General features: G+C 41.8%; 1 protein-coding gene across 1 annotated transcript; it reads right to left on the reverse strand.

Moving 5' to 3' along the window:
• Positions 1-245: 245 nt before the first annotated feature.
• BCAP29 (B cell receptor associated protein 29) lies at positions 246-23471 on the reverse strand. The gene is made up of 8 exons (XM_082778532.1): positions 23238-23471; positions 22826-22977; positions 19438-19538; positions 17601-17751; positions 12610-12745; positions 9876-9987; positions 1865-1965; positions 246-556 (listed from the first exon to the last, which is right to left on the reverse strand). The coding sequence occupies exons 2-8, from the start codon at positions 22915-22917 to the stop codon at positions 518-520; spliced, it is 732 nt and encodes a 243-aa protein (XP_082634658.1). The 5' UTR covers positions 22918-22977; positions 23238-23471; the 3' UTR covers positions 246-517.
• Between the last annotated feature and the right edge of the window lie 608 nt (positions 23472-24079).

Raw genomic sequence — 24079 nt, forward strand, 5'->3', positions numbered from 1 at the left:
TATTTAGTTATTTTCTTTAGATTGATTGTCATTCAGTTTTCCACTGAAGTGGAAGGATTGATGAAAAGCTTCTACAACCCACTGCTAAATGAATTTTTGAAGACTCCAAATAGGTGTCACAAGAGACTTTTTTTTTAGGTAACTGTGTTTTTAAGGTTTAGCATGATATACAATCTCACTCGAATTCTACAAGCAAATGGTGCATGATCTTTTACCATTTTGAAAGGTGAGAGCTTGGAGATCAGTTGCTCCAGATGGAATTGAAAGATTATCGTGTTTTTTTCTCACAAGAGCAGTGACAAACTCCAGGGGAAATCTGGTAAGCCACTTAACGTTTTATTTCAAACACAGACTATATTGGCAACCAAGATATAGTAGCGGAATCTGAATCGTGACCTGCAGTGCATGTGCTTTTCAGAAAAATCAAGTTTTGTTTCAGACACGCATCGGGAGCCTAAACAGCGCGAGGCTTTTCACACTGAAGCGATCGTACCAATGCCATCCGCCTTAGACACACTTACAGGTCTTTCTTGTCTTCTGCTTCACTTGAACTCTCCTGAAAACAGAGAGATTAAAAATCATGTTTTATGTTGGCAAAATCAGAAACTGTTGACTCCAGATACCCCATTTTGCCCCTTGTACTGACCCTGTTTGTTCACTTCAAAAAGCTGCAGTCCCATCGATCCTACCCCACATAATATGTGTGCTTCAGATCCTAATACATGAACAGCCATGCAGCCTACTGCTCTCTGCTCGTGTTACGGTTGAGCTGTGCAGCAAACTAAGCAGAAAGTGTTCTCTCCTAACAACTCCTAGGGATAAACCAGCTGAATGCACTGGGTGCTCAGTGCCTTCTGTACTTTCAGTCAGAGGTAAACAGAAAAAAACATAAGGATGTGTCTTCAGGACTACAAGGCCGTTGGCAATGCAGCAGCACTCCTGTGGCTCATGGTACAAGGAAGCACAAAGATAGGATACAGATGGTGGTCTCGATTTCAGAACACAGAGACCAACTGAGTGGTCTCTATAGAAGGACAGGATGAGGCTTGGAAATCAGTCAGCAGCTTTACACACCACAAGATGACGTCCAGCTCAGATTTGCCTTTTCAGTTTGTTTTTTAATACACAGCTGAACTGCCCTTCTTGAGAAGTGGTCACCAGAATGTTAACATCAATGATGTACTTTATCCCAAGGCCGCTACTTGTAACCAGACTAACACTCCTGTTAACTGACAGATTTCAACCAAAACTGACAGGCTGAGGCAGGTGTTAGGCATGCAACATACCATCACCTCTCAGACAAAAGGAACAAGCAGGGCTCCCAGTTTTACTAGAAGTAATTATTGTACATATTACAAGTATTATAGCTATGCACATATGCAAAACCGAACTGCTAATTCACCTTTAGTTTATGTTTTTTTGTATTTTGTACTTCAGTTGAATTTTTATACTAGCCTGTTTTTAGCCTAGGCTTTTTTTTTTTTTTCCCTTCTTGCATATTAACAGCATTGCAACATTTATAACCTAGTGTTGCAAAAGCATGTTTAGAGAGCAAACAAAATAAAATGGCACCTATGAGCTATGTATATACCACACACACTACTGCTGTCATTTTCTCAGAAGCTTCTGTTTGATCTGAATCTCAACTCCCAAGCGACAGCCGAATAGTGTCTGCTGATGACCTGAAGTGCAAAGTTTGCCATCAAGTTCTTACATTTTAGTTCTTGGTGAAGTTTAAGGAGTGTAACTTTATGCCATACTAAAGATTTTGGTAAATTCCCCACATCATAAACACCTAACAAGCAGAATTTTGCAGGTACAATTTCAGAATGTTGTGTTCATACAGTGAGCGAGAACCACCTACCTGAAGCCGTTCATATTCTCTCATCAGACGGTCATATTCTCTTTTAAGGCCTTCAGACTGCTTTTTAACGGCTGTCACTTCATTATTTGCCTTGACAAGAGCTGTAAAATATCAGGATTTATGTTTTAATTATTACTTGTATTCCTGCAGTTCCTCAGAGCCCTGCTTATATATTAGGGCTCCATTGCACTTGACAGCCCTTCCTCAAAAAAAAGCTGAAATTTAAAATGGAGCATCGTAAATGGACACAGAAAGAGACGAGGGGGACAGAAAAGAGAATGCCTTTTATTCAGGAACAGCAACACGAGGAACAGGAAGGGGGGTTTGTATGTAAAGCAAGGGCAAGACCAGTAAACTTTTTACTGAGGTAAGAAATGAGGGAGACTAGAGTCTTGTGTCATATTGCAGGTGACAACTCCAGAAAAATAAAACTCTACAACCCCCAGAGCATAGCTGTCAGACATCTTAAAAGGAAGACAGTATTCAAACACTGCACAGGATTTTAGCAAAGTAACCAAGGCTGTCTAACAAATGGGGGTAGGAGGGATATAGGGATATAATACATTATTACAGGAGCACTGACCCTCCCTTTTTGCCCTGTTATCTATTTCACCATGCATGAGTTCATTCACTAGAACCATTGTTTTATGGATGAGAAGGCAAAAACGGTGGTGGTGGGACAGACAACCCTAACAGGCTTTTCCTGTGAGGAAAAATTACTTATTTCTCTACTTCCAACCTCAGCAGTAATAAACCGAGAGCAAGTATACACTGCAGGTCTATGCTGCAGTACCAGGAATCCACGGGGGCTAATTTACAACGCGGGGTAAATCAGCATAAAGTTGCATAAAATCATTACTCCTGAACTGTTATGTGAGCATTCACTTAGACATCATTATATATCTATGCTATAAGTACCTCACAGATCTGTATATAGTTTTCTGCTGTAGCAGCACAGGCATATCCAAAAACTTGATTTACTCATGCAGAGAAACATTGCTAATGACCTATAAGGCTGCCTCACATAGCAAATGTTTCTTTCTATTTGCACCACTGAGATCTGTGTTTTTAAACATGGCTCTTTTCCTTGTTCCAACAATGTGGATGGTCCTTTGTGAGCTGCCTGAGGCAGACTGCTCTTTCCTAGAGACCTTCCAGCCACTTGAGAACTGCAGCACTTCTGTAAGAGAGCCTGCTCTCAAAAGCTGAGGAGCTTGCTGTGCTTTCTGTTAAGCCCCTAGCTACAAGCACTCTCGTCTGAACCATATTTCACTTCAGGAGCTTACCTCTTGATCCCTAGTTCCTGAGACATCAGGACACAGGTCTTGACCACCTTCCTACATGCATGAAGGAAAATCCCCCCCTCTCATTCCCTGTTTTAACTAATAAAGCCGGATGTTTAAATTCAAAATAATTTTGAAAGAAATCTCGTTTTAAAAACCTTTTACGTGTTTTTCCAGTAATAGGACTTTTAACTTGCCTGAAATTCTGACCTACTGAAGTTAGTTACATTTAAGCCTATTGACTCCATGGTGGTCAAAAATTCATTCTATACCTTTACATTCTTTCTTTCACTTCACTTTGCAGAGTTATCTTCTCAATGCAATCTTGCAAACACCTTTTTCTAAAGGCCTCGATATTTGGATAACCATGATTTCCACATACCTGGCAAGTAAAACCGCACTGCATTTACTCTTTCTGATCCTCTCTCTACTCTTGCTACCATATAAAATACTGATAGTAAAATCTGGAAATCACAGTGAAGCCAACCTGCAACAATTTGATAAGCTTCTGACTGTTAAGCTGTAGGCAAAATTCACCTCCATATGCCATTTCACCTCTGCTCAATTTGCCAGTTTTCCAGTTAACTACTGTAAAAATAGTGTATTTCTGAAGAAGTCCTAATTGACCTAACACTATTCAGCAGTTTACAAGCAGCAGCACAGTACATTGTGTGCATCTGAAAACAGCTGTATCTTTAAAACATGAACAAAGTATCTGGAGGTATCTGCACATCAAGAGAGCAAACAAGCCAGCGCACTGTTTCAATGTTTTGACCAAAACAGATGCGTGACAGGAACACCTCACCTAACGCCAGAAGGGGAAAAGGCAAAGAGCAGATTGTCCTTTCCACCTGCATTGGCTGCGGATTAGAAAATCGGCCTCGCTCCTGCTGGGGCCACAAAATTAAAAAAAAAAAAAGAAGTGTCACATTTTTGACCCCATGAATTCTCCAGCATGCCAGCTTCTCTGGATATCTTCTTGTCAAGCAACAGAGACTCTCCAGACATCACTGCTCAACTGTTTTGCCACGATGTGAACACTGCCCTACAGCCAAATCAATTGTACAGGTATTGTTTGTCATATGGATCGCATCAAACGAACACTCCCCCAGCATAAACCAGAAAATAGTTCTTGTACACAACACAGTCGGTTATTGCTTCCAGCCTCCATCTGGCCTCTTGTTTTGCCTCAAAGGAGACCGAGCAGCTGGACTGGCGGCAAGCAAAGCCCAAGAGCTGATTGTTCCTACCAAGTAAATGCATGAGCAGGCATGAGGTGAGAGACACTGCTTCTATGTTAATGCAGCTAATTAGAAAAAAAAGTCATTAAGTCCCAGAACTGGAATACTACTTTGGGTTGGAAGGAGCCTTAAAGCCCACCCAGTTCCACCTCCCTGCCATGGGCAGGGACACCTCCCACCAGCCCAGGTTGCCCAAAGCCCCATCCAGCCTGGCCTTGAGCACCTCCAGTGATGGGGCATCCACAGCTTCACCACCCTCAGAGTAAAGAATTTCTTCCTTTAAATGGAAAATGAATACCTGCTCTTTGTAAGGCCAAAGAAAACCACATGGGTTTCTGAGGCTTAAAGCTAAATTCTGAAAGAATTCTTCCTAATGTCTAATCTAAGTCTCCACTTCTTAGTTTAAAGCCAATTCCTCTTGTCCTACAGAGTCCCTCCCCACAGCTTTCCTGTAGGCCCCTTCAGGCACTGGAAGATTGCCGTAAGGTCTCCCTGGAGCCTTCTCTTCTCCAGGCTGAACAAGCCCAACTCACAGTCTGTCTTCATAGGACAGGAGCTCCAACCCTCTGATAATCCTTGTGGGACTTCTCTGGACTCGTTTGAATAGGCCCAGGTCCTTCTTGTGCTGAGTGCAGCCTCAGTACTGTGAAAGGTGGAGAATCTTTTTTCCATTATTTCCCTTTCCCTTTGAAGAAATTGAAAAAAATCCTTTGGCGGTATAATATCAGAAGACATTTATGGAAAACTATCCTGTTACACTTACATGTGTGATTGGAGGTCCATAAAATGATAAAACATGTACAGTTAGGGAAAGACAGAGAACTTGTCCTTCCCTTACCATATTCTCTGCATCTTGTCCCAGGATAAGTAGTTTACTTCAGAGATCAGATTTGTCTGAAGTCAAGGCAAGATAAAGAATAAAATTGTTCTAAGGAGGTTACAACAGCCCAGTAGCTGTACTATTTCTATTACCTTCTAGTTTCAAGAAGTATGGAGAACCAAAGAGTAGAATAAAAGGAAACAGCAACAGAAGCAGCCTCCACCCCTGGTCTGACTGAATTTCTTGATTTACAGTGCTCACTGCTAAGGAAATTTGGAATGATCTGGAATTTAAAATTAGCATTGCTCACAATACAAGTCTAAAACTGAAATGATTTGGAGCAGTTTAAGACTTCAAAAGATCCCTCTCTTGAGAATATTCATGTTGAGGAAGAGCTAGACACATCTCAGAATTTAGGCACAGACGAGACAGGATTTGTCAACAAATCTTTGGAAACACAGCTCCAGTCAAGTAGTACCAGATCAATGCTGAATTCTCTCTTGAAGAAATAATGAACAGATAAACACAAAATGAGAGAAGGCAGAGCCAAAAAAAATTACACAAGGTGATTTCAAGTACCTTTGACAACCTCAAATGCAACATCATTACAAAGTGACATTACAGTAGATGATGTAAATGGCCTTGTACAAACAAAACCACACTTGCTGTATGCAGTACCATCCCTCTGAGACAACAAAAAATGAATATAAGCTTTTCTTGCATGTGCCATTGTGCAACGGCTCCCACCATGGCTATGATCTCAGCTAAAAACGTTAAGAAAGATGGACTTTGGTTTCTAAACCTCCCCCTGCCACTGGCTCAATAACACGAGACCACGGTCAATTCATTCCCCTGTCTCATGTCTCCTGTTCCCAGCTTACAAAAGAAAGCTGATAAAGGGAGATATTTTGTTTGATTTCAAGAACTGGAGTGCTTCAGCAGAGCTCAACATCAATACCGTTTTCATATGTGTGTCACCAGCCTGCCCAGCAGCACAGAAGCCCGGCTGAATTCTCACTGGTGGCAACAGTTCTAGGAAATGTATTCCCAAGGTCTGAATTTATCACTTGTAATCTTTCCAACACCCAGTGTCATCTTGGTGTTTAGGGGAGAGCTGTGTATCTGTACGTGCACACTTCCTAGAACAGTCAACAGTTAAAAAAAAATATTTCTAAACCAGTTCTCTCCACGTCTTGCTGTTCTCTTACTTCTGTCTCCTACAGAGCTGTGCATCCATGAAACAAAACCCACCCTTGTTACACATTCTGACATTCTGTACAGCACACAAACCTCACTGAAGGATGCACAGAGGTTTCATCGGAATTTTCTCCTGCCCTCGTTGCATGTTTAGGTTAAAAATACATATAAATAAAGAGTATTTTCAGGAAAAAGTTGAACTGAAGCTCAAAGGCACCCAAGTTCCTTTGATAAGTTAGTACAAAGAGTGAAATCCTAACGGCAGAGACGTGTTATCTTTGCATTTCTTCTCAGTGTGGCACCACAGTCTCAGCTCAAAGATGCCATGAAGCCACAGCTCAACAACTGTACGCAGCTGCTGGGGACAACAATGTCCCCTATGCTCCATTAGCCAGAGGTAGAAGCTTTAGGTGCACGTCATTTGCTATGACACACTGTTAGAAGAGTGAGGAAGGGGTCAACAAGCTGGCTGGGAGTCCACCAGGAGCACCAGTCTGTTCTCTTACAAGGCTCGACCGATACTGGTTGTTCTGTATAAATTTCTGTTGTGTAAATAAAGCTGGAGCCTCCACCATACACCGGGACAGCGTCACCAAAAAGATGACCCGAGATAGCAGAAAGTGGAATAGTACAGCCGTGAGGAAGTCCTGCCTTCAGCCCAAGGATGGCTGCTTCACCAAACGTCCTTTGACTCCAACCTCATCTCCAACAAAAATCCCATAGGTCTGACACTGGCAGCCACAGAGAGCCTTTAATTATCTCAAGTCAACATTTTGTTAGAAACGCATCTAACGTGCATCAGGAAAAGCACGCTCACCTCTGCATTGCCTGCTCCTAAGATTACGCATACTTAATCTCAGATAGTGAGACATTTTCCTCAACTGACAAGTGTATCAATAAAATGCCATCTCAGAGGGTTTTAAAAGTCCTGTTATTACACGTCCAGGTATGCTAAAGATGGATTTAGGCTCTGGAAGTGCCAGCCACACTGCTGGGTGCCTATAAAGTCCCCAGTATGTGGGTCTGCAATAAAGGAGTGAAAAACTAGCCCCCTTCCCTTCACATCCTCAATAAAGAAAGAGAGGGCCTCAGTGGGGATAGGAAAGTCAAGTCTGAAAGGAAAACAAATTTGGCTGAAATCTTTGTCGTGTGTTTCCAACCATTCTTCAGATTTCTGTAATTTCATTATTCAGTCTCTTTGTCTTGTATTTATATTCTTCATCTCTACCTGTCCAGAGCACAGTAAGTGGCAAAATACCTTCTTAACTTAGGATTTCACTTATGGCTAGTTGAACAAAAATATATGGTAGATTGCGTTTCCTGTAAAAGGTAGAAAGCTGAAGAACTAGAGATGAGTCTCTTGAATGTTTGCAATAGTCACTGCGTACACTGAAATTTCAGTCAGAATTTCAGGAAGAGGAGACACACCGCGTTTTCTCTGGCAAAAGTTGTAGAGCATTTTGAAAGGTTAAAGAAAATTTACCACTCCCCTGAAGTCATAGCACTGCTCTGATACTAAACCAAGTTAGTGAAATGCAAAGCAGACATGCTTCGGACAATTCCTAAGCATTGCTCTATTGAGGTACCTCACCTTCCAACACGTAGCCTACTACAACAATCCTCTGCCCCTCAAGTGTCCCCAAAACTTCAGGACTGGACTTTGTGGACACAAAAGATACATTTTAGTCATGCTCAACGGCATGCAAAAAATCGACAAGCTTGTTTTACCTCTAACAATCCCAGCTTTGATTTTTATGTAATTCATTTCTCACACTTAGTGAGCATGAAGCTCAGTGTTTATCTGCTCTGTTGCAGAAGTTTCAAAAGAAACAGCAAGTTCAATCCACGTGCAAACTCTAATACTCCATATGAAGTTGTCTACGGATGTGCTTGGTATCAAGGACCTCCAGCTTGCTCACAATAAGGTGTAAGAATACTTACCAAAAAAAAGATAGACATACCTCAACACCATTTAGCTGATGATGGTAATTAACACAATCACACGGTTTTCTGTTTGATGTTTTGGCAATGAGGGGGGTGGCATCAGGAGGAGGGCTATAAATATTTCCTGATTCATTCCTTAAAGAAATCCTCTCCCTGACTCACCCCCTCAACAAAAAGACTCCAGCATGCCTTAATTTATACATCTTTCTAGTGGACGACAGCCTGCATGGAGAATGCAGCTGAAACAGCATGTGGTAAATCTATTTATTCCTTAGCTCTCTCTAGCACTCCCGACTGAAAAGCTTACATTTTATTAGTGTCACATACCAGCAGTTAGTTTAAATAAAACATATGCATTTATGTTTTTCATTGATCTTGTCACTTCAAAGGCAGCTTTCCTTCATTTCTTCAAGAAAACAGCAGGAGAGGGAAAACCCACAGTCAAACCTGCCTGGGAACGTGCATTAACGAGACCCTCTATTTAAAGGTTCTTGTTGCTTCAAGCCCAGCTGAAAACAGCTGTTCTGCTGCTCTTGTTTCTCTTCCCAGTGGACAACGAAAAATGATTTCATGAAATATTTGGTGTTGCTATTTTTGAAGCTTTGTAGCAGCGCCCTGCAATATGAAAGCAGTACTGTTTTGATGAAAACATGCTATCTGGTACCACAAAAACCTGTTTCGTAACAGTCTGAACATCTGATTAATGCTTACAAGGTCACAGATAGTGTTATCTTAAAAACATTAATTTCAGATGAATAGGTGTTGTTCATAAGCATCACACACCTTGGCAGATCCAAATAGAGCAGATTTTACCTGTTTGGTTCTGTCCTATCTCAACATGGATTGCCAAGAAAGCAGTTTTGACAAGCTAAACCTTAAACACAGAAGCTGCTAACAAGTGTCATGCTAGAAATTGCAAGGAATGTTTCCTTGCAGGCTAAAAAGGGATTAAAAAAAAAATAATGCTATCACTTCTGTTGCAGGAGATACATACATTTAGAATACTGGTCAAAGACTTTTCTGCTACCTGACCTAACACTTCTGGGTCCCCAAAAGAACCACCCAAAAAAAGACCACGTGTCTGAGAGCACTGTCCAAACATAAGCCGCCTTTAGACACAGAGTTAGTCCCATAAGTCCCCATTTTATACACAGACACTGGCTGCTGTATATAACACAGGAGATCAGGCTGATGCCCACAGCAACCTGCAGCTGATTCCATATCCTGTACGAGTCACCACTGAACAAATCAACACCATTTACACATACCAGTTTAATTTGTTAATGATTACCGTTTAACTAAGGGTGTTCAAATTACACTACACCATACACATTTTCATAACAAAAACATTTGCTAAAAAATAGGCATGGTGATGACGTTGTTCCAGTTCCTAGTTAAACGTAAAGAAACCCCAAACCAAGCATTTCTGTAAACTGTAGTTAATGCTACATTTAGAATAAAATTTTGACCTCCGGTGTTGAAACAATCCTTTTCATAAACACAAAAATGTCCTAACCGATATTTACCATTTGATGTCTTCTGTAATTCTGCTCTCAAATGTTCAACTTCCTTCTTCAATTTTTCATTAATTACTTTTGCTGACTCTTTATTTCCACCGCTTCCTCGTTCATTCAAGGCCTATTAAAAACCATAGATGCTACAATTACTTCTGGTTAAATTAGTTGAATATTAATGCCAAACTACCAGAGAATATCAGCCTTGAGTTTGTAAAGTGACAAGTTTTATCAAATGCCAATACAACACAGGCAGATACTCAGTCTTTCCAGGGATAAAAATCAAAATAATAATAATAAATTGCTCAATTTTGTAAGTTGATATCAAGTCTTGTTGCATATGTATGTGTATAGGTGGCATTACCTTCCGTGTAACAGGACCTGGTATCTCTGGATCAAGCCCACAGCTTCCATTTAGGTTATAAAAGGCTTTTCAAAAAGACATATACTAGGACTTCGTATGGTGTTTATATGCAACTTATTCTAATAATTAAGTTATCCTGACTTAGATGTGACCAATCCCTCATTTTAGGTTCATAGCTACCTCTTTAATCTTCAGAATACCTCAATACCCAGAATAGGTTTCTACTGAAATTCAAGTAAAAACTAAGGAAGGATTCAAGAGTAGCCCTGTAAGCACAGGACACAAGAGCAGTATACTCCCCGTACCCTGAAAACATTGGCACTGCTATACTTATGCATGCTATGATAATTGGTCATTGTAGCAATTGTCTTAAAGTATCAAACATTAAGGATTAGACCCCATAATTAGACCCTTTCCTCACAGAGCTTCTAGTAGCCAACCAAGCAGCGGCTCTGTTGTGACAAAGGTAAAAATAGTGCTAGATGCTTCAGGGGAAAAGGAAAAGAACTGAGATGAAGAACGGTTAGGTGAACTCATGGCATCAGAGCTTACTGGGAATGAGGAGGAACAGAGGGAGAGAACAGATTACTTCAGGAAGAAAAAGAACAGTTTATAAAAACTGTTAAACAATCCAATGAAGGGAGCTGAAGAAAAGTTTCAGCATGCATTGTAACCATAGAGCAGAGGTTCTGTTTCACTCCTGGTAACAAAACCATAGCCAATTTGTTATGAAATTCTCAGCTCTTTCCATTAATACAGTTATTTCTATAAAATTTTCTCTTACGTCCAGTGCTCCATGGAACCTCTGAACAGGAGGCAGTACAAAACACTGGAGTAAACTTACAGGATTTATACTTACAGCCAGAGTGCCCTGCATGCTATTGCTTTTCCCTCTCTCTGACAGGGGAATGAATCACATTTGTATTATGAACACAAATGCAGGGGGCCAAGCCTCAGAGGAGCCTAAGCCATGGTATCTCTTTGAGGTTATAAAAAAAAAAAAAAAAAAAGATTCTGAACATTTTGCATTTTCAGCACAGGGGAGACCTAGCTACAGCATGCTGATTGTAACTGTGGTTACCACTGCTTTTGCAAATCATAAAATCAAAAATACAAATAGAAACAGACAGGAATGCAGCTTCCAGTTGCTGGCTATCACTTACAAGCAGCTAAGAGAATGTGTTGCTTGGGAAACACACGCTTAAGGGTGAACGCAGAACAAAAAGGGAACTTTTGGCCACATCCCAGCAGGACAGAGAAGAAAAAGCGTAGCAGGATGCAGCAAAGAGACAAGTTCCAAGACTATGGGTGGGAGTCTGGATTATTTTGTCAAAATACCAGACTCCCAAGATTTTGGGATCATTTCATTCTTGGGAAACAGGTAACACACCTTCGTGATCTTTATTTCATGATACCTTTGAAATACCTGTGTGATTTTTTTTAAAATCCCCTCCAGTACTTCGTCTGGAAACATATTACAAAAAAAACAAACAAACAAAAAAAAAACTGGTGCTGGTAGCCACAGACTCCAGACAGACTGGAAGGAAACCTGCACACACCTGTAGTGAATTTTATTTTGACTGGATACTTGCAGTTTGGCTTCTGGTTCATTCTCTTCCAACAGAAGTCAAAGTAACCACCAACAAGAAAAGATTTCATACATCTAGACCTTTGTTATTTCCCTTCCTGCATAAAGCTATAACCACAACAGACAAATGATAGCTTAATTTTACCCACTCTTCTCCAAAAATAACATGGCTTTGGTTCACTGGTGGTGGTTCTTTCAGGTAAGAAACGTTTGGTACTACCCTCATTAATATCACAGCAGTGCCTTACTGAGGAAGGAAGGTACTAGGGAGTAGGCTGATCCACCATAAAAATACATACAAGAGTACAAAATACAATAAATACAAAGGACCAATTTTACAGGTTAGAAAAAGACATCTCAGGACCAGAGCAAGTCCTGCTTAGAAGAGAGAGCCAGCATCAGCACAGCTGTATCGTAGGCTTCTCTGTACTGGACTGCTGTAGCCCTGACCTAAACAGCCAGCTGTTTAAGGTAAGAAGAATGAAGTTAGTGTCTCCCTCTACTTTACTGAGAGTGAATTCAAAGAGATATTTTAAGAATTTATTAATATTTGACAAGATTTATCCCAGAAAGACAGAACTTCCTCCATTTACTTGTACCACTTCAGTTTCCTTTGTTAGTAAAATGCTCCTGAAATTTGTATTCAGTATTCTGAATTACGTATGGTGAGAAAATTATTCTTCCTTTTTCCACCAGGAAAAAAAAAAGAACAAAAATTCAGTAGCAAACTATGTCCGGATTGTTTTGTACTGTCTACTTTCTGCATAAGAAAAATAAAAACGGTAAGAAGATACCTCCTGCAGCCTTTCATTCTCAGCCAGGTATTTTTTGGCTGCTTCAGTAGTGTCGTTGACTTGCGTTTCCAGAGCTGCGTGAGATGCCATGCTTTTTGCCAACTGAGTAAGAAGGGTAATAGTACGTCTCAATACACTGGTGAGGAAACACAGTGAACAGCACAGTAATTCACAGCACAAATTAAAAAAAAAACAAAACAAAAAAAACACAACACACAAAACCAACCCCTTTTGTCTGTCTTTCAACATTAGATATGAAAATGAAAACACAAAGCACCTGAAGGGAAACATCCAGGCTCCATGACAACAAGTAACAGAAGAGTAAGAGACTGAAAACACATTTTCATCCATCAAAAATCCGTTTTTTACTTGAAAAGGGAACCAACCCCTCCTCCCCAAATCCACAGCCATTAGGGGGTCAGACACCTCGTTGTGTAAAGGCTGAAATAATCTTACATGACTTTGTGTTTTAAATATGATGGCTCTCTGAACACAACACACAAGTAATACGTTATGGTAATGAGCATGATTAAAAATAACAACAAAAAATACCCCTCCTCTTATAAAAGGCCTTAGCAGAATAAAATTAGCAATATTTTATTAACCCTCCTATTAACTCAAAGTACTTTGTCAGTACCGTATAAATCAGAACATGCACGAATGTCAGCACTCATCTGGCATCTCAAAGCTAAGCTTTGCAAATACCTTCCTTGACTTGAACTAGTGATTGCTTCTTTGCATCGCTACTGCCATTATTGATTCATCTTGGAGTCTTTCAAAACGGTACGTTACTGAATCATGGGAAGGCCAAAGCAACACTGAATTGAATTTGTTCCTGACTATATGGCTGCTCTTCAAAAAAAAAATTTGAAAATCCACATTGTTTTTTCATAACTGAAAGCATATCAACAGACCTTGTAGCTCTCAAGGTGAGCCTTCCACCTGCTTTTTCACTGAAAGCTCATGACTTTCTCTGACTCTTTTTAATAAAAAAGTTACTCTTTGTCACTGTTTATCCAGGATACATCAGCCAGAAGACAGTAAAACACCATTATTAAAACAGAATCACAGTACTGTGTAGGTTGGAAAGGACTTCAAGAGGTCATCCTGTCCGAGATCCAGCTGAAAGCAGAGCAGGCAGAGCAGACTGCTTAGGGCCTTGTTCGGCTGAGTGCCCCGCATCTCCAACGCCATTCCTCAGACTTTTAGGGTCCTTCTTCTAATGCACAGCCACTCTTGCTAGTAGAAAAATAGTTTTAATCACAAGTTCCAGGTTTCGGTTTGTGCATGTTGACTCCTGATATTCCAGCATGGATCCACTGAGGAAAGTTCGCTCCATCTTCTCGACTCCCTCCAACTGAACAGCTGCAGAAAGCAAATCGTCTTCCCTTCAACTTCACTCCTTAGGCTGAAGCTGAGCACCTTCAGTACCAGCTCGTATATCACACGGTTCAGCACCCAACATTCTTGGTGCCTCTCTGCACTACTGCAGTACGCCAATGTCTGTTAAACAATGGGGAGCCAAAACCCTACAGGGTCCTGCAGTTGCAGTCCCACAAGCACCAGATGGGGAAATAATCATTTCTCTTGGCCTGCTGGCTACACCCCTGCTATTACAGCCCAATAAATGAATGACTGTCCACGAGGACCCCCAGATCCTTTTTGGTGAGGCTGCTTTTTACCCTAGTAGTTAATCCTCAGCCTGCATGGGCACTCTATGGGGTCATTCTGTCAGATGCAGGACTTGCCATCTGCCTTTGCTGAACTTCATGAGATTTCTGCCCCCACATTTCTCCCGCCTGTCTAGCTCCCTCTGAACAGCAGCCCTGCTCTCCAAGACATTAGCCACTCTGATTTGGACTTCCCCAGTCTGCACACTTGCTAAGAGCACACTAACTCATCATTCAAGTTGTTAATGAGGTCATTAAACAGCACTGGGTCCAGTACTAATCCCGGAGGGATACCAGCTGGAATGTACATTACTAATCACCACACTTTAAGCCTGGAGACCCAGTCAATTTTCCACCCACTTTTTTTTCCCACTTCCCCAGGCCATCTCCCCCCAGTTAGGCTATCAAGATACCAGAAGAGACTGTCACAGGCCTTGCTAAAGGCACACAGCATCCACTGCTCTGCCCTTTATCCACAAAGCCAGCCATTTCATCACAGAAGGCAACAGGAAGGACCAGGCACGATGTCTGCTCAGTAAATGTGATGGTTTTTCCTAGTCATCATTATCCTTTATGACCCTGGAAATGGCCTTAAGGAAGATTTGCTCCACAACCTTCCCAAGGACTGAGGTGAGGCTGATCAGTCTGTAGTACCCCAAATCCTCCTTTTTCTCCCCAGTTGTACCTGCTGCTGCTGTGGGGAACGTTACTCTCCTAGAACTGGGAGGCCAGAGAGCAGACCTCACCAGCAAGAAGCTAGGCAATGTGGGGTTGGTAATGAGACACCCTCACACCCTCCTTGCTGGCAGGGCAGCACAAAAAGCAGAGAAGTCCTTGACTTAGTGTAAGGACTTCTCTGCAACAACTAAAACATTGATGTGTTATCAACATTATTTTTCTCCCAAATCCAAAACACAGCGCCATAACAGCTACTATGACAAAAGTTAACTCTGTCCCAGGCAAACACAGGACACTGCAACTGTGCACAAGCTTCTAAAGCCTCTTTTTTGTTTCCCGTGCTGTACAAATTTGTGTTCAAACACTGAAGATTGGCCTCCAGTTGTTCTCCTTTCACAAGGGATGTATGAGAGCCTTCCCCATTGCGTTGTCTTTCTGATGCTTCCTAGCTTTTCCCCAAGCCTTCACTTCTTGAGAGCATGTTGCTCCCGACATACCTTTCTTAAAGCCATTTTCAGCTTCATACTCTTGCCCTGCTTCATCAGAGACCCTCTTCATTTAAGGTCCCACGATGACAGAAGCCCATACACTAAAAATCACCCACACACTGACCTGATGGATGCATCCACTCCACTCAACCCTTTTTCCCCCCTCACTAAAACTGAAATGAACTCCACCACTGTCCTCCTGCTCTTTCCCCGTGCTCCCGGAGCTTTGTAGTCGCTTTTCACACCCCAAGATATCCAAGTGGATGAGCAGCACTGCTTAACAGGGGGCCAGGCAGACCTTGGCAGTCTCTCCACTGCTGAGACATCAAGTCAGGTTAGCAGATTGGCATCTCTGCCCTACCTGGAGGACGGTCCTGGGTAGCTATGATCCTCCTCTTCTCTGTGCAGACACTTGACAGATGGAGACTCTGCTGGCCCCGTTACCTCCCCTGACTGGAGGTCGTTTTCCTCATCTGTTCCCAGTGGCCTGCAATTGCTGGACCACAGATGGAGGAGGAGTTTCTGTTGTGTTACTAGAAGCAACAAAACTTCCAGCCTCCCCCATCTTGGGAATTTCCACCTACCCCTCTTTTGGATTTCTCCACTTAGCCACTGCACTAAAATGAACCAAAAGCAACCCAAGGAATGAACCAGGAACATCTGAGTACCTCTTCACAGGTACAAGTGGCCTGACCTTGGTTGGGTGGCAGTAGTAGGATATGACAAGGGAGCCCAAGGAATACTTCCCTCCCTGCCTCCTGAAAAACATCATGCATTTTTAACAGATAAACAAAATAACTCTAAGTTGTTCGCTCTAGCCATTATTGTAGGAGTTTTTACTTCTCCTCAATCTTTGTGAAAGGCCAGTAGCCCCCAAAAGACCTTTGGCAGACCTCTTCAAATACACAAGCTTTCTCCACCATTATATCTATTATGGCCACCTACAAGTTTTCTTCCTTGATAGTTAAGTGGGAGTACGCTCCTGGGGGACCAGCTTCTAACTCTAGTCCAGGACACAATCCAACTATTCCCCCCTTGAAGCAGAGATCAAACACACATTTGTGCATATTTACTTAACCTTTCGGCAGGAAGATGAAGAACACGATACATTCCTATCACTTCTGCACAAGGCTACAGATGATTTTTTTTTTTCCATTTTTCTTGCTCAAGTTTTGTATGAACTTTTTCTTCCTTGAAGCTTCTTTATGTACAGTGCCCCTCCTTATAATGACTAACTAAGATAGCCATACATTAGTCCAAGGGAAACAAGTTCATCACAAGTCTCTGTAATTCCAGGCATTTTCTTATTCTGTGTTCCTCTTGCATATACAGAGAATGTCAAGCAACTCAAAGAACTACAGAAGAGAGTCAGCATCACCATCAAATGTAGGAAATCTTCTGACCACCATTCCTGTTCCTATTCGTTCACGTTATCTGTCCAATTAGTTCATGTGCTCCTTGTCCAGCTGTGAAGATTTGCAGGTTGCCATGGCTACTGGGAAGATTTGCAGGTAGTCTCAGCTGCTACTGAGCAGTTCAAACTTGTTCTTTCTGTTACCCTGTGTTACTGGCTGTATTCAAACATCTTGAAAGGGATACCACACTTCAGGTCACAATATCACAGCAGGCCAGCTGCCACTAAGTGCTCAGTCTGAAATAACATCTGAAATTTCCCTTGGACTCTGGATCTTTGCTAACTTTAAGCTTTAGATGAAACGGTTAAAGTCAGACTCAAGTTTTGCTTCTTAACACAGCAGGATGTAATAAAATAATCTTAATATGTTGCGAGCTGGCATTAACAGTGCTTTAGCTTTTGACCTTTTTAATTCGTTTTCCTTGTTCAAAAACAAAACAGGACATATATGTAACAAAAAAAAATAGTACTCCCTGAAGAAGCTTTTCCTGCAAAAGATGTTTTCTCAAACATTCCAAACATGTTGCTTTCCATGTGTTGCTCACATATCCTTCCAATATTCAAACATTTGTAAGTGATTAATTCCCGTGATCTTATTTACCTCATAGCCAATCTGCTTGCATTTAGTTTTTTTAATCTCTTGAAATCAGCCTTCTGATCTTTTTTTCTAGTTGCATTACTTTGTGCAATAGCTCCTGTAAGAAATCTGCTATGTAGAAATTCAAAAAGCGTTATACTTACAGCCACAGAAATAAGGAAAAACCTGAGATATAGAGGTTTCTTTGTGATCGGAAGAGTTTCATATGAATATGATCAATGGCATTGGTATTGACATTTGCAACCTTCTCAGTCACCTGAATGGCCGAATACTTTCTAACTTCTCTAAAAGCATCTGTAAATGAAAAAAAAAAAAAAAAAAGATTGTCCTTAATCATATCTGTGAGTATGGACACATGATAATCCAGGCATAGAACTAGAAATAGGTATTTGCACTTTTTGCTCAGCGTACAGGCAGAGTGCAAACAGTAACATCAGCAACGTTAGTGACATGGTTAGTGACTTGGCAGTGCTAGGTTAACGGCTGGACTAGATGATCTTAGAGTTTTTTTCCAACCTAAATGATTCTATGTTACCTATCCGTTTTAAAGACAGGTCTTGATAAATCACCGAAGCAAAAACGCATATCCAGAAACATGCCAAACTACTACCCAAAACATGCTTGAACAGTTATTTCCAACATTTGCACTCATCCACCAGGAACCTGGCCAAAGCGACACATTCTGCAAATGCTACCGGAGACCCAACAGCGTCAACAAGTCACTGCTGACAATGTGAATTAAAACCCAGCCAGTGGACAAACAGTAAGAAAACGGAAAGAGAAGGAAAAAAGAAGAGATGCCTTCTGAAGCATTTACCTCACATGGAATTTGTTAGATGAGCACGTGTTTTAGTAACAACAGTAGCAGTATCTACTTTTATGATTAAACCACATCAGAAAAAAATAGTTCTATAACATCTGTCAATATAGAAAGACTACAGTAACACAGATTTGAAGTGAAACTTTGAACAATGCAGTGAAGGCTTAAGACCAAACAAAATACCATATCCCCATGCTGTGTGAAGAATCTAGTCCTGCAGTGATTTATTATCTCATTGCTGCTCTACTTTGTCTCAAATCTCTCTCTCCTCTAACATAAATGACCATCACTAAAGAAAGCTTTGGTTAAAGTTTCCGATTGGAGTTCAAAGAGAGTAAATGATATCTACCAGTTTTCGATCTTAAGCCATTTACTGAAGTATCTACTTCTAGGGATACTAAAGATCTATATTTGCATTTCCACTACTTTGTTCATTATTAGGAATACAGAATTGCAGTTTAGCCTGACTTTATTAGGAATACAGAATTGCAATTTAGCCTGACTTCATTATATATGCAGTACATTTGTATGCTTCTCTCAGCAGCAGCTTGGAATTAAACAGCATTTTCATTGTAAGGCACTGAAAACAATCCCCTACTATCCACGTGGGAGAACTATTTCCACCCCTGAAATAACAGAGACACCACAGAAACCAACCAGGGCAGACACTAAGTGGATTCAGGCAGACAGTCATCAGTCAAGCTCCAGTTTCACTTAGGCTTTACTCCTCCTTTAGAGACCTCAGGCTTTAACAAGCGTAGCCAACAGCTGTTTAGTATCTGTGCTGAGTAGCAGTACCCAAATAGCCCAGGGCTTTGACATATTCTGGTGCATTATTTCAACAGCAGCTGAGAGAAAGAGTGCCATCTACTGCAGGTTGAGCAGTTCTGCCACATACAGGAATCAAATCTTCTGCGTAAGAAAACGAAACCAAGCAGCAGCCGAGGCCAAACTCCACTCTTCCTCTTCATTCGCTCCTATATTACTACTGTATTTGGATTCCCAACACCAAACCCATATGTGCCCTCTCCCCTTCCATTCTGCTGTAGAACTTTTAAAGAAACACATTAGGCTTGAATCTGTGCAAATTATCTACTGCCATGAATTCCATATACCAGCTTATTTTTTCCGTTTATTAGATAAAGTTATTTAACACTTACCAAGAAACAAGATGATCAGTAGAACTATTATTGTAAGGAACATCTTGTTCCAAAAAACAGCTATTTTGCTCCATAGAGGAATCATAAAAATCTTCTGCCATCTGTAAAATAGCATTGTGTTATTCAAAATAATGAAATACTAGAAGAAAAGCATAATAACCTCACACAAGAAAGCCTTGTTATTGATATGAGACTTAAGTAAGGTCTCTAACCAGCTGTTTTAACTGCAATATAATTTAGAGTAGGTACATATAACTTTCAGCAATTCCACTTGCTAATTTTTTTTTCTCCTCTCATTCTCAATACAGGCAAAGACAGTTGGTTTAACACAAAAATTTCTCACATGGCAGCAGGTACTCTCCAGATGTGCTTTATTTTAGCATTACTTCGTGTTTGTTCCTGACCATGATAAATTCAGGGATGCGGTCAAGACTGTAAAATCTGTCATTTTTCTACCCAACCATACTCCTTGTTGCCAAGTTAAAAGCAAAAACCAAACTAAAACACCCACGAAACCAACCCTCCATGAATTAAAATCATCTCTACTATCTTTCCTCAGAAGGGTCATCTTTTACATTGATGAGTCTGCATAATTATAAAGCAGGACTTACTACATTCTAACATACAATTTACAATAAAAGGACAAGTCTCATATTTATATTTTATTAAGAACCTCTTTCAAGAGCATCAATTTGCTGGCTAATGAAACAGCTTCAGACAGGAAGAGCTGCAAAAGCGGTAAAGACCACTTACTTTTCTTTTAAACAACCATCTCTTTAATATTACTACATGGAGAGATCTGCAAGAATTCACACTTACAGCACAAATGAAGAACATCTGGGATGCTCAAATGAATTTAAACCCAGAAGAGACAACAACAGACCAGACAGCTCTCTTTGCTGCAGGTTAGAATCAGTGCTACTGCATAAATAAATACCTACTTATGCTATAAAGGATGTAATACAGGCACACTAGTCAGCATTTAATTAACCAGGTAACGTTTCCAAATTTTGTTAGGACCATTTACATTTTGCAGAGACCATTAGAATTTGTCCTCTAAGTAGTTTCCAATCTACTATGAACTTAACTTAGACAGTAGCATCACCTCCAACAATGTTCTGCACCAGAAAGAATTAAGAGTTATTATTTTAGCATTGTATGTGCAATAATTCCATTTAAATCTTTTAGTATAATCTGAGTTCTTTATAGCAGACAGCCATAGTCTGTATCAACCAAAAAGTTACTGTCTTTAATTAAACCAAGTTGCAGCCCAAATGAAACCTACTCATTAACTCTTTAAATATGTGATTCTTCATGTCTTATACCAATCTCCAGTTAAGAAGTGACACTGATGTAAACACCTTAGACCAACTATATTGCTAAGTTCTATTAAGGCTAAAAATTCTCTCTCTTTACTGCAAAGCATCCCTACGTTATAGTTTCAGGCTTATTTTTTCCCTCAACATGTAACGTTAACATTTATTAATGCTGTATTTTGGTGACAGAAGAAGATTATATAAATATAATCTTTCCAAATTACAATACTGGCCACCACTAGAGATGTTGCAATCACCTGGCAATCCAATTCTGTCTTTTTGGGTACTTGCACTTTTATATTGTCAATCTACTTGTTCTCCAGGAACTTTAATAATAATAATAATAATAATAATAATAATAATAATACAGCAATTTGAAGAGGAGTTAGTTACCAAAAAAAACGCACAGGCACAAGAGATGCAAACAACCTGTTTCTAGACTGATGAGGAAACCGAAACTTCGAAGAACAGCAGTGTTACGTTTCCCTAGCTGCACATGCTTTGCCCTGTGACAGAACCAGCCCCCAGGGTTGCCAAGATGCGTAAAGCAGAACTGCTGCCCTCCCATACTCTCACAACAGCTATACCTAGTCTTCAGCCCTACAAGATTCCTGTGGCAATTTTGCTAACAAGATAATTGACCACATCACAAAGGATAAAACTATTTAATTATTTCAGAAACTATTGTTTGAGAGAATAACTGAATGCCACAAATCAAACATAAAATTAATCCATTGTATGTTATTAAAAGCACTGTTTTTGAAGTTTGAACAATTTTTGGTAGCTGAATTTGCTTTTCAGCTTCAAAGACTCAATTCAGGTCCTATTTAAGTCATGAGACCTGTTTCAGTACTCTCAATGTGTCATCAGCCTGAAGAAACTCTTGCAGCTAGTTGCCTCACATAAGCCATTATTATTACTAATCTGATTACAACTCCCACAATGCTTTTCCCCTCTTACATACAGCTGCACTTCTGATTAGAATACAGAAGAAAACATGGAAACTCAACAATCTATGTTGAAATGCTGAACTCCTCTTAAGTTGTGATACTAGCTGCAGAGGATTCAACCATTTTCAAGACCCTCCCACAGGTTTAAGTTGTCAAATTCTAACTCTGCACACTGCAATTTTGTTTTAGGTTTTGTTCCTTAACGTATTACAGTAAAAACTGCATTCTTCATTCTGAATATATCTAAAGATGCAGAAAAAACATTTATCAGTTTCATATACAACACTGAGACGGCAGCAGATTTTCTGAACTTTTTTTTTAGTTACTAATATTCTGCAAAGAAATCACAACTGTTTCTACAGCATCATGTAATACAGCTAGCTGTATTACTTCAGAATAAATAAAAAGAGCATTACCAAAGTGGAAAAGCTACTTAGAAGAGACAATCTTAAGACAACCCTACAAGCCAGGCCTCTCCATATAATGGGAGTAGTTAACACATTCTGTTTTATTTCTTTCCCTTACTAAGGGCATTTATAAGAATGAATGATTTTTCTTAATGTTTATATCATGTTCCAGAAGTGTTATTATTTTGTTCTGCTTATATATTTTTACGGAGGCTCTTCTTACAGCAGTCCTGAACCTTCTGCATCAAGCTGAAGCCTGCGTTTATTTTTCAACAAACGACCACAAATTTTTTACAAGCCTTACACGTCACATACGGTTAGCTTAAATATCAGATATGCCTTATCAGATGTGCACCCACAATGCTTAGTGCACGCCAAAACGCCGGAGACCTGATAAACAGCTCTTGAAAAGGCCGCTGTGTCATCTCATTTCCTAGTTCACAGCAAGGGGAGGCAGAAAACTTCCTTCCTGCACACTGCCTGCTCCAAAATCAACACGGAGACTTCCCCCTGACGGAAGGGAAATGCTCAGAAGAATTATCAGTGGGTAAAAAAACACATTAAGCTCCTTCAGAAAGGTTTTGGTTTCCTGAAACTGCTGGCACTCGCGGCGCTTCCAGCTCAGAGCCCCGCTACTTCGCGCTGCAGCAAAGCTGAACGTTTACCAAGAGGAAAAACGCAGAAAGCGGGTGAGAAGCATGCAGCAAACTCCTACCTCAGGGGAGAGATAAAAGGGAGGCAGAGCACGAGGATCACCACCACCTCGCCGTACAGGAAGGTGGCAACCGCCGTCCACTGGAAAGTCATCGTCCCCCGGCGGCCTGCGGGGCTGAGCGCGGCTCGGCCGGGCCCCCGCGCTGTCGAGAGCTGGTTTGAGTTTCAGAAAAGAAAAAAACAAACGTTTTTAGGACAACTTAGCGGGGCTGTCCCCGCCGTGCTGAGCGCTCGGCCTCGCTCGGCCTCCCCCATCGCCGCCTCAGCGCCCGGCCGGGCAGGACCGGTGGCGGCCCCCGTAAAGCCCTCGCAGCCCCGCAGCCCCCCCGGCTCCCTCCTGCCTCCCCCCATAGCCCGGCAGCCCCGAGCCCGGCCCGGCCCGCTCCCCCCCGCGGCCTCCCGGCCTTCGCAACCTGCCGGGCTCCGCGGCCCGATGGCGGCCAGCCGCTCTGGGAAGGGCGGGGAGCGGAGCCTCGGCACCGAGAGCGGGGCCGCTGCTCGCCGCCGGCGCTGAGGGGAGGCGGAGCGGGCGCGGCCGCCAGGCTGTGGGGCGGCTCCGGGCTGACTGACACGGCGGGGAGCCGGGGGCGGTGCCGGGCTGGGAGCCTGCCGAGGGTGGCTGAGGGGCCTCGGGCTCGGTTTGGGACGGGACGGGACGGGAGGGTCCCCGCAGGCACCGCCCCGGTGGGGCTGGGCTCCCCCCGCGGTCTCTGGAGGCATCGCAGGTGCCCGCGGTACCGCCCCGGGTTTCGGGCTCTGGACGGGGAACCAGGACTGGGGGCACCTGTGGGGCGGATGGAAATCCAGTCCCGGCTGTCAGGCTTGAAAACACTCAGGGACCACTCCTCTGGTGAAAAGCACAAGGACCTACACGCTAATATTGGTTAAAATCAGCACCTTTTTTTACATTTAGGCAACGGCTAGAAGCATTTTACTGCAGGAACCTGCTGTGATCATCCTACCCCTTCATGACTCGAGCTTATTCGATCAAGGCCTTTGGCTCTGTGACTCCACTCTCCAATGTGCTCCTTAGTTTCTGAAGTTCAAGTGAAACGCTGCCTCCCCTCCTCCCCCCGGAAGCATCGCATTGCCCTAGTGTGTGGAGATCTCGTAAAACTGTGCTCACAGAGTGCTGCCATTATTCACAAAGCCACCACAATATCAATCAAACGAGGCCTCAGGCACTGTCAAACAGGTCTGTTGGGACCTCACAATAAAACTACATTCTTTCCAAAAATCCTTCTGTCCTTTGTTG

This window comes from Aythya marila, assembly GCF_965140915.1.
Source record: "Aythya marila genome assembly, chromosome: 1".
Lineage (NCBI taxonomy): Eukaryota > Metazoa > Chordata > Aves > Anseriformes > Anatidae > Aythya > Aythya marila.

Bases quoted from the DNA above. Each gene is read 5' to 3' on its own strand.
- BCAP29 (XM_082778532.1), bottom strand. From the start codon at position 22,917: ATGACTTTCCAGTGGACGGCGGTTGCCACCTTCCTGTACGGCGAGGTG. The intron at 12,746-17,600 runs GTAAGTATAACG...TTTCCTCACCAG, and splicing joins TTTTCCTTATTTCTGTGGCT to TGTATTGAGACGTACTATTA. The intron at 1,966-9,875 runs GTAAATATCGGT...GATATTTTACAG, and splicing joins ATTACAGAAGACATCAAATG to CTCTTGTCAAGGCAAATAAT.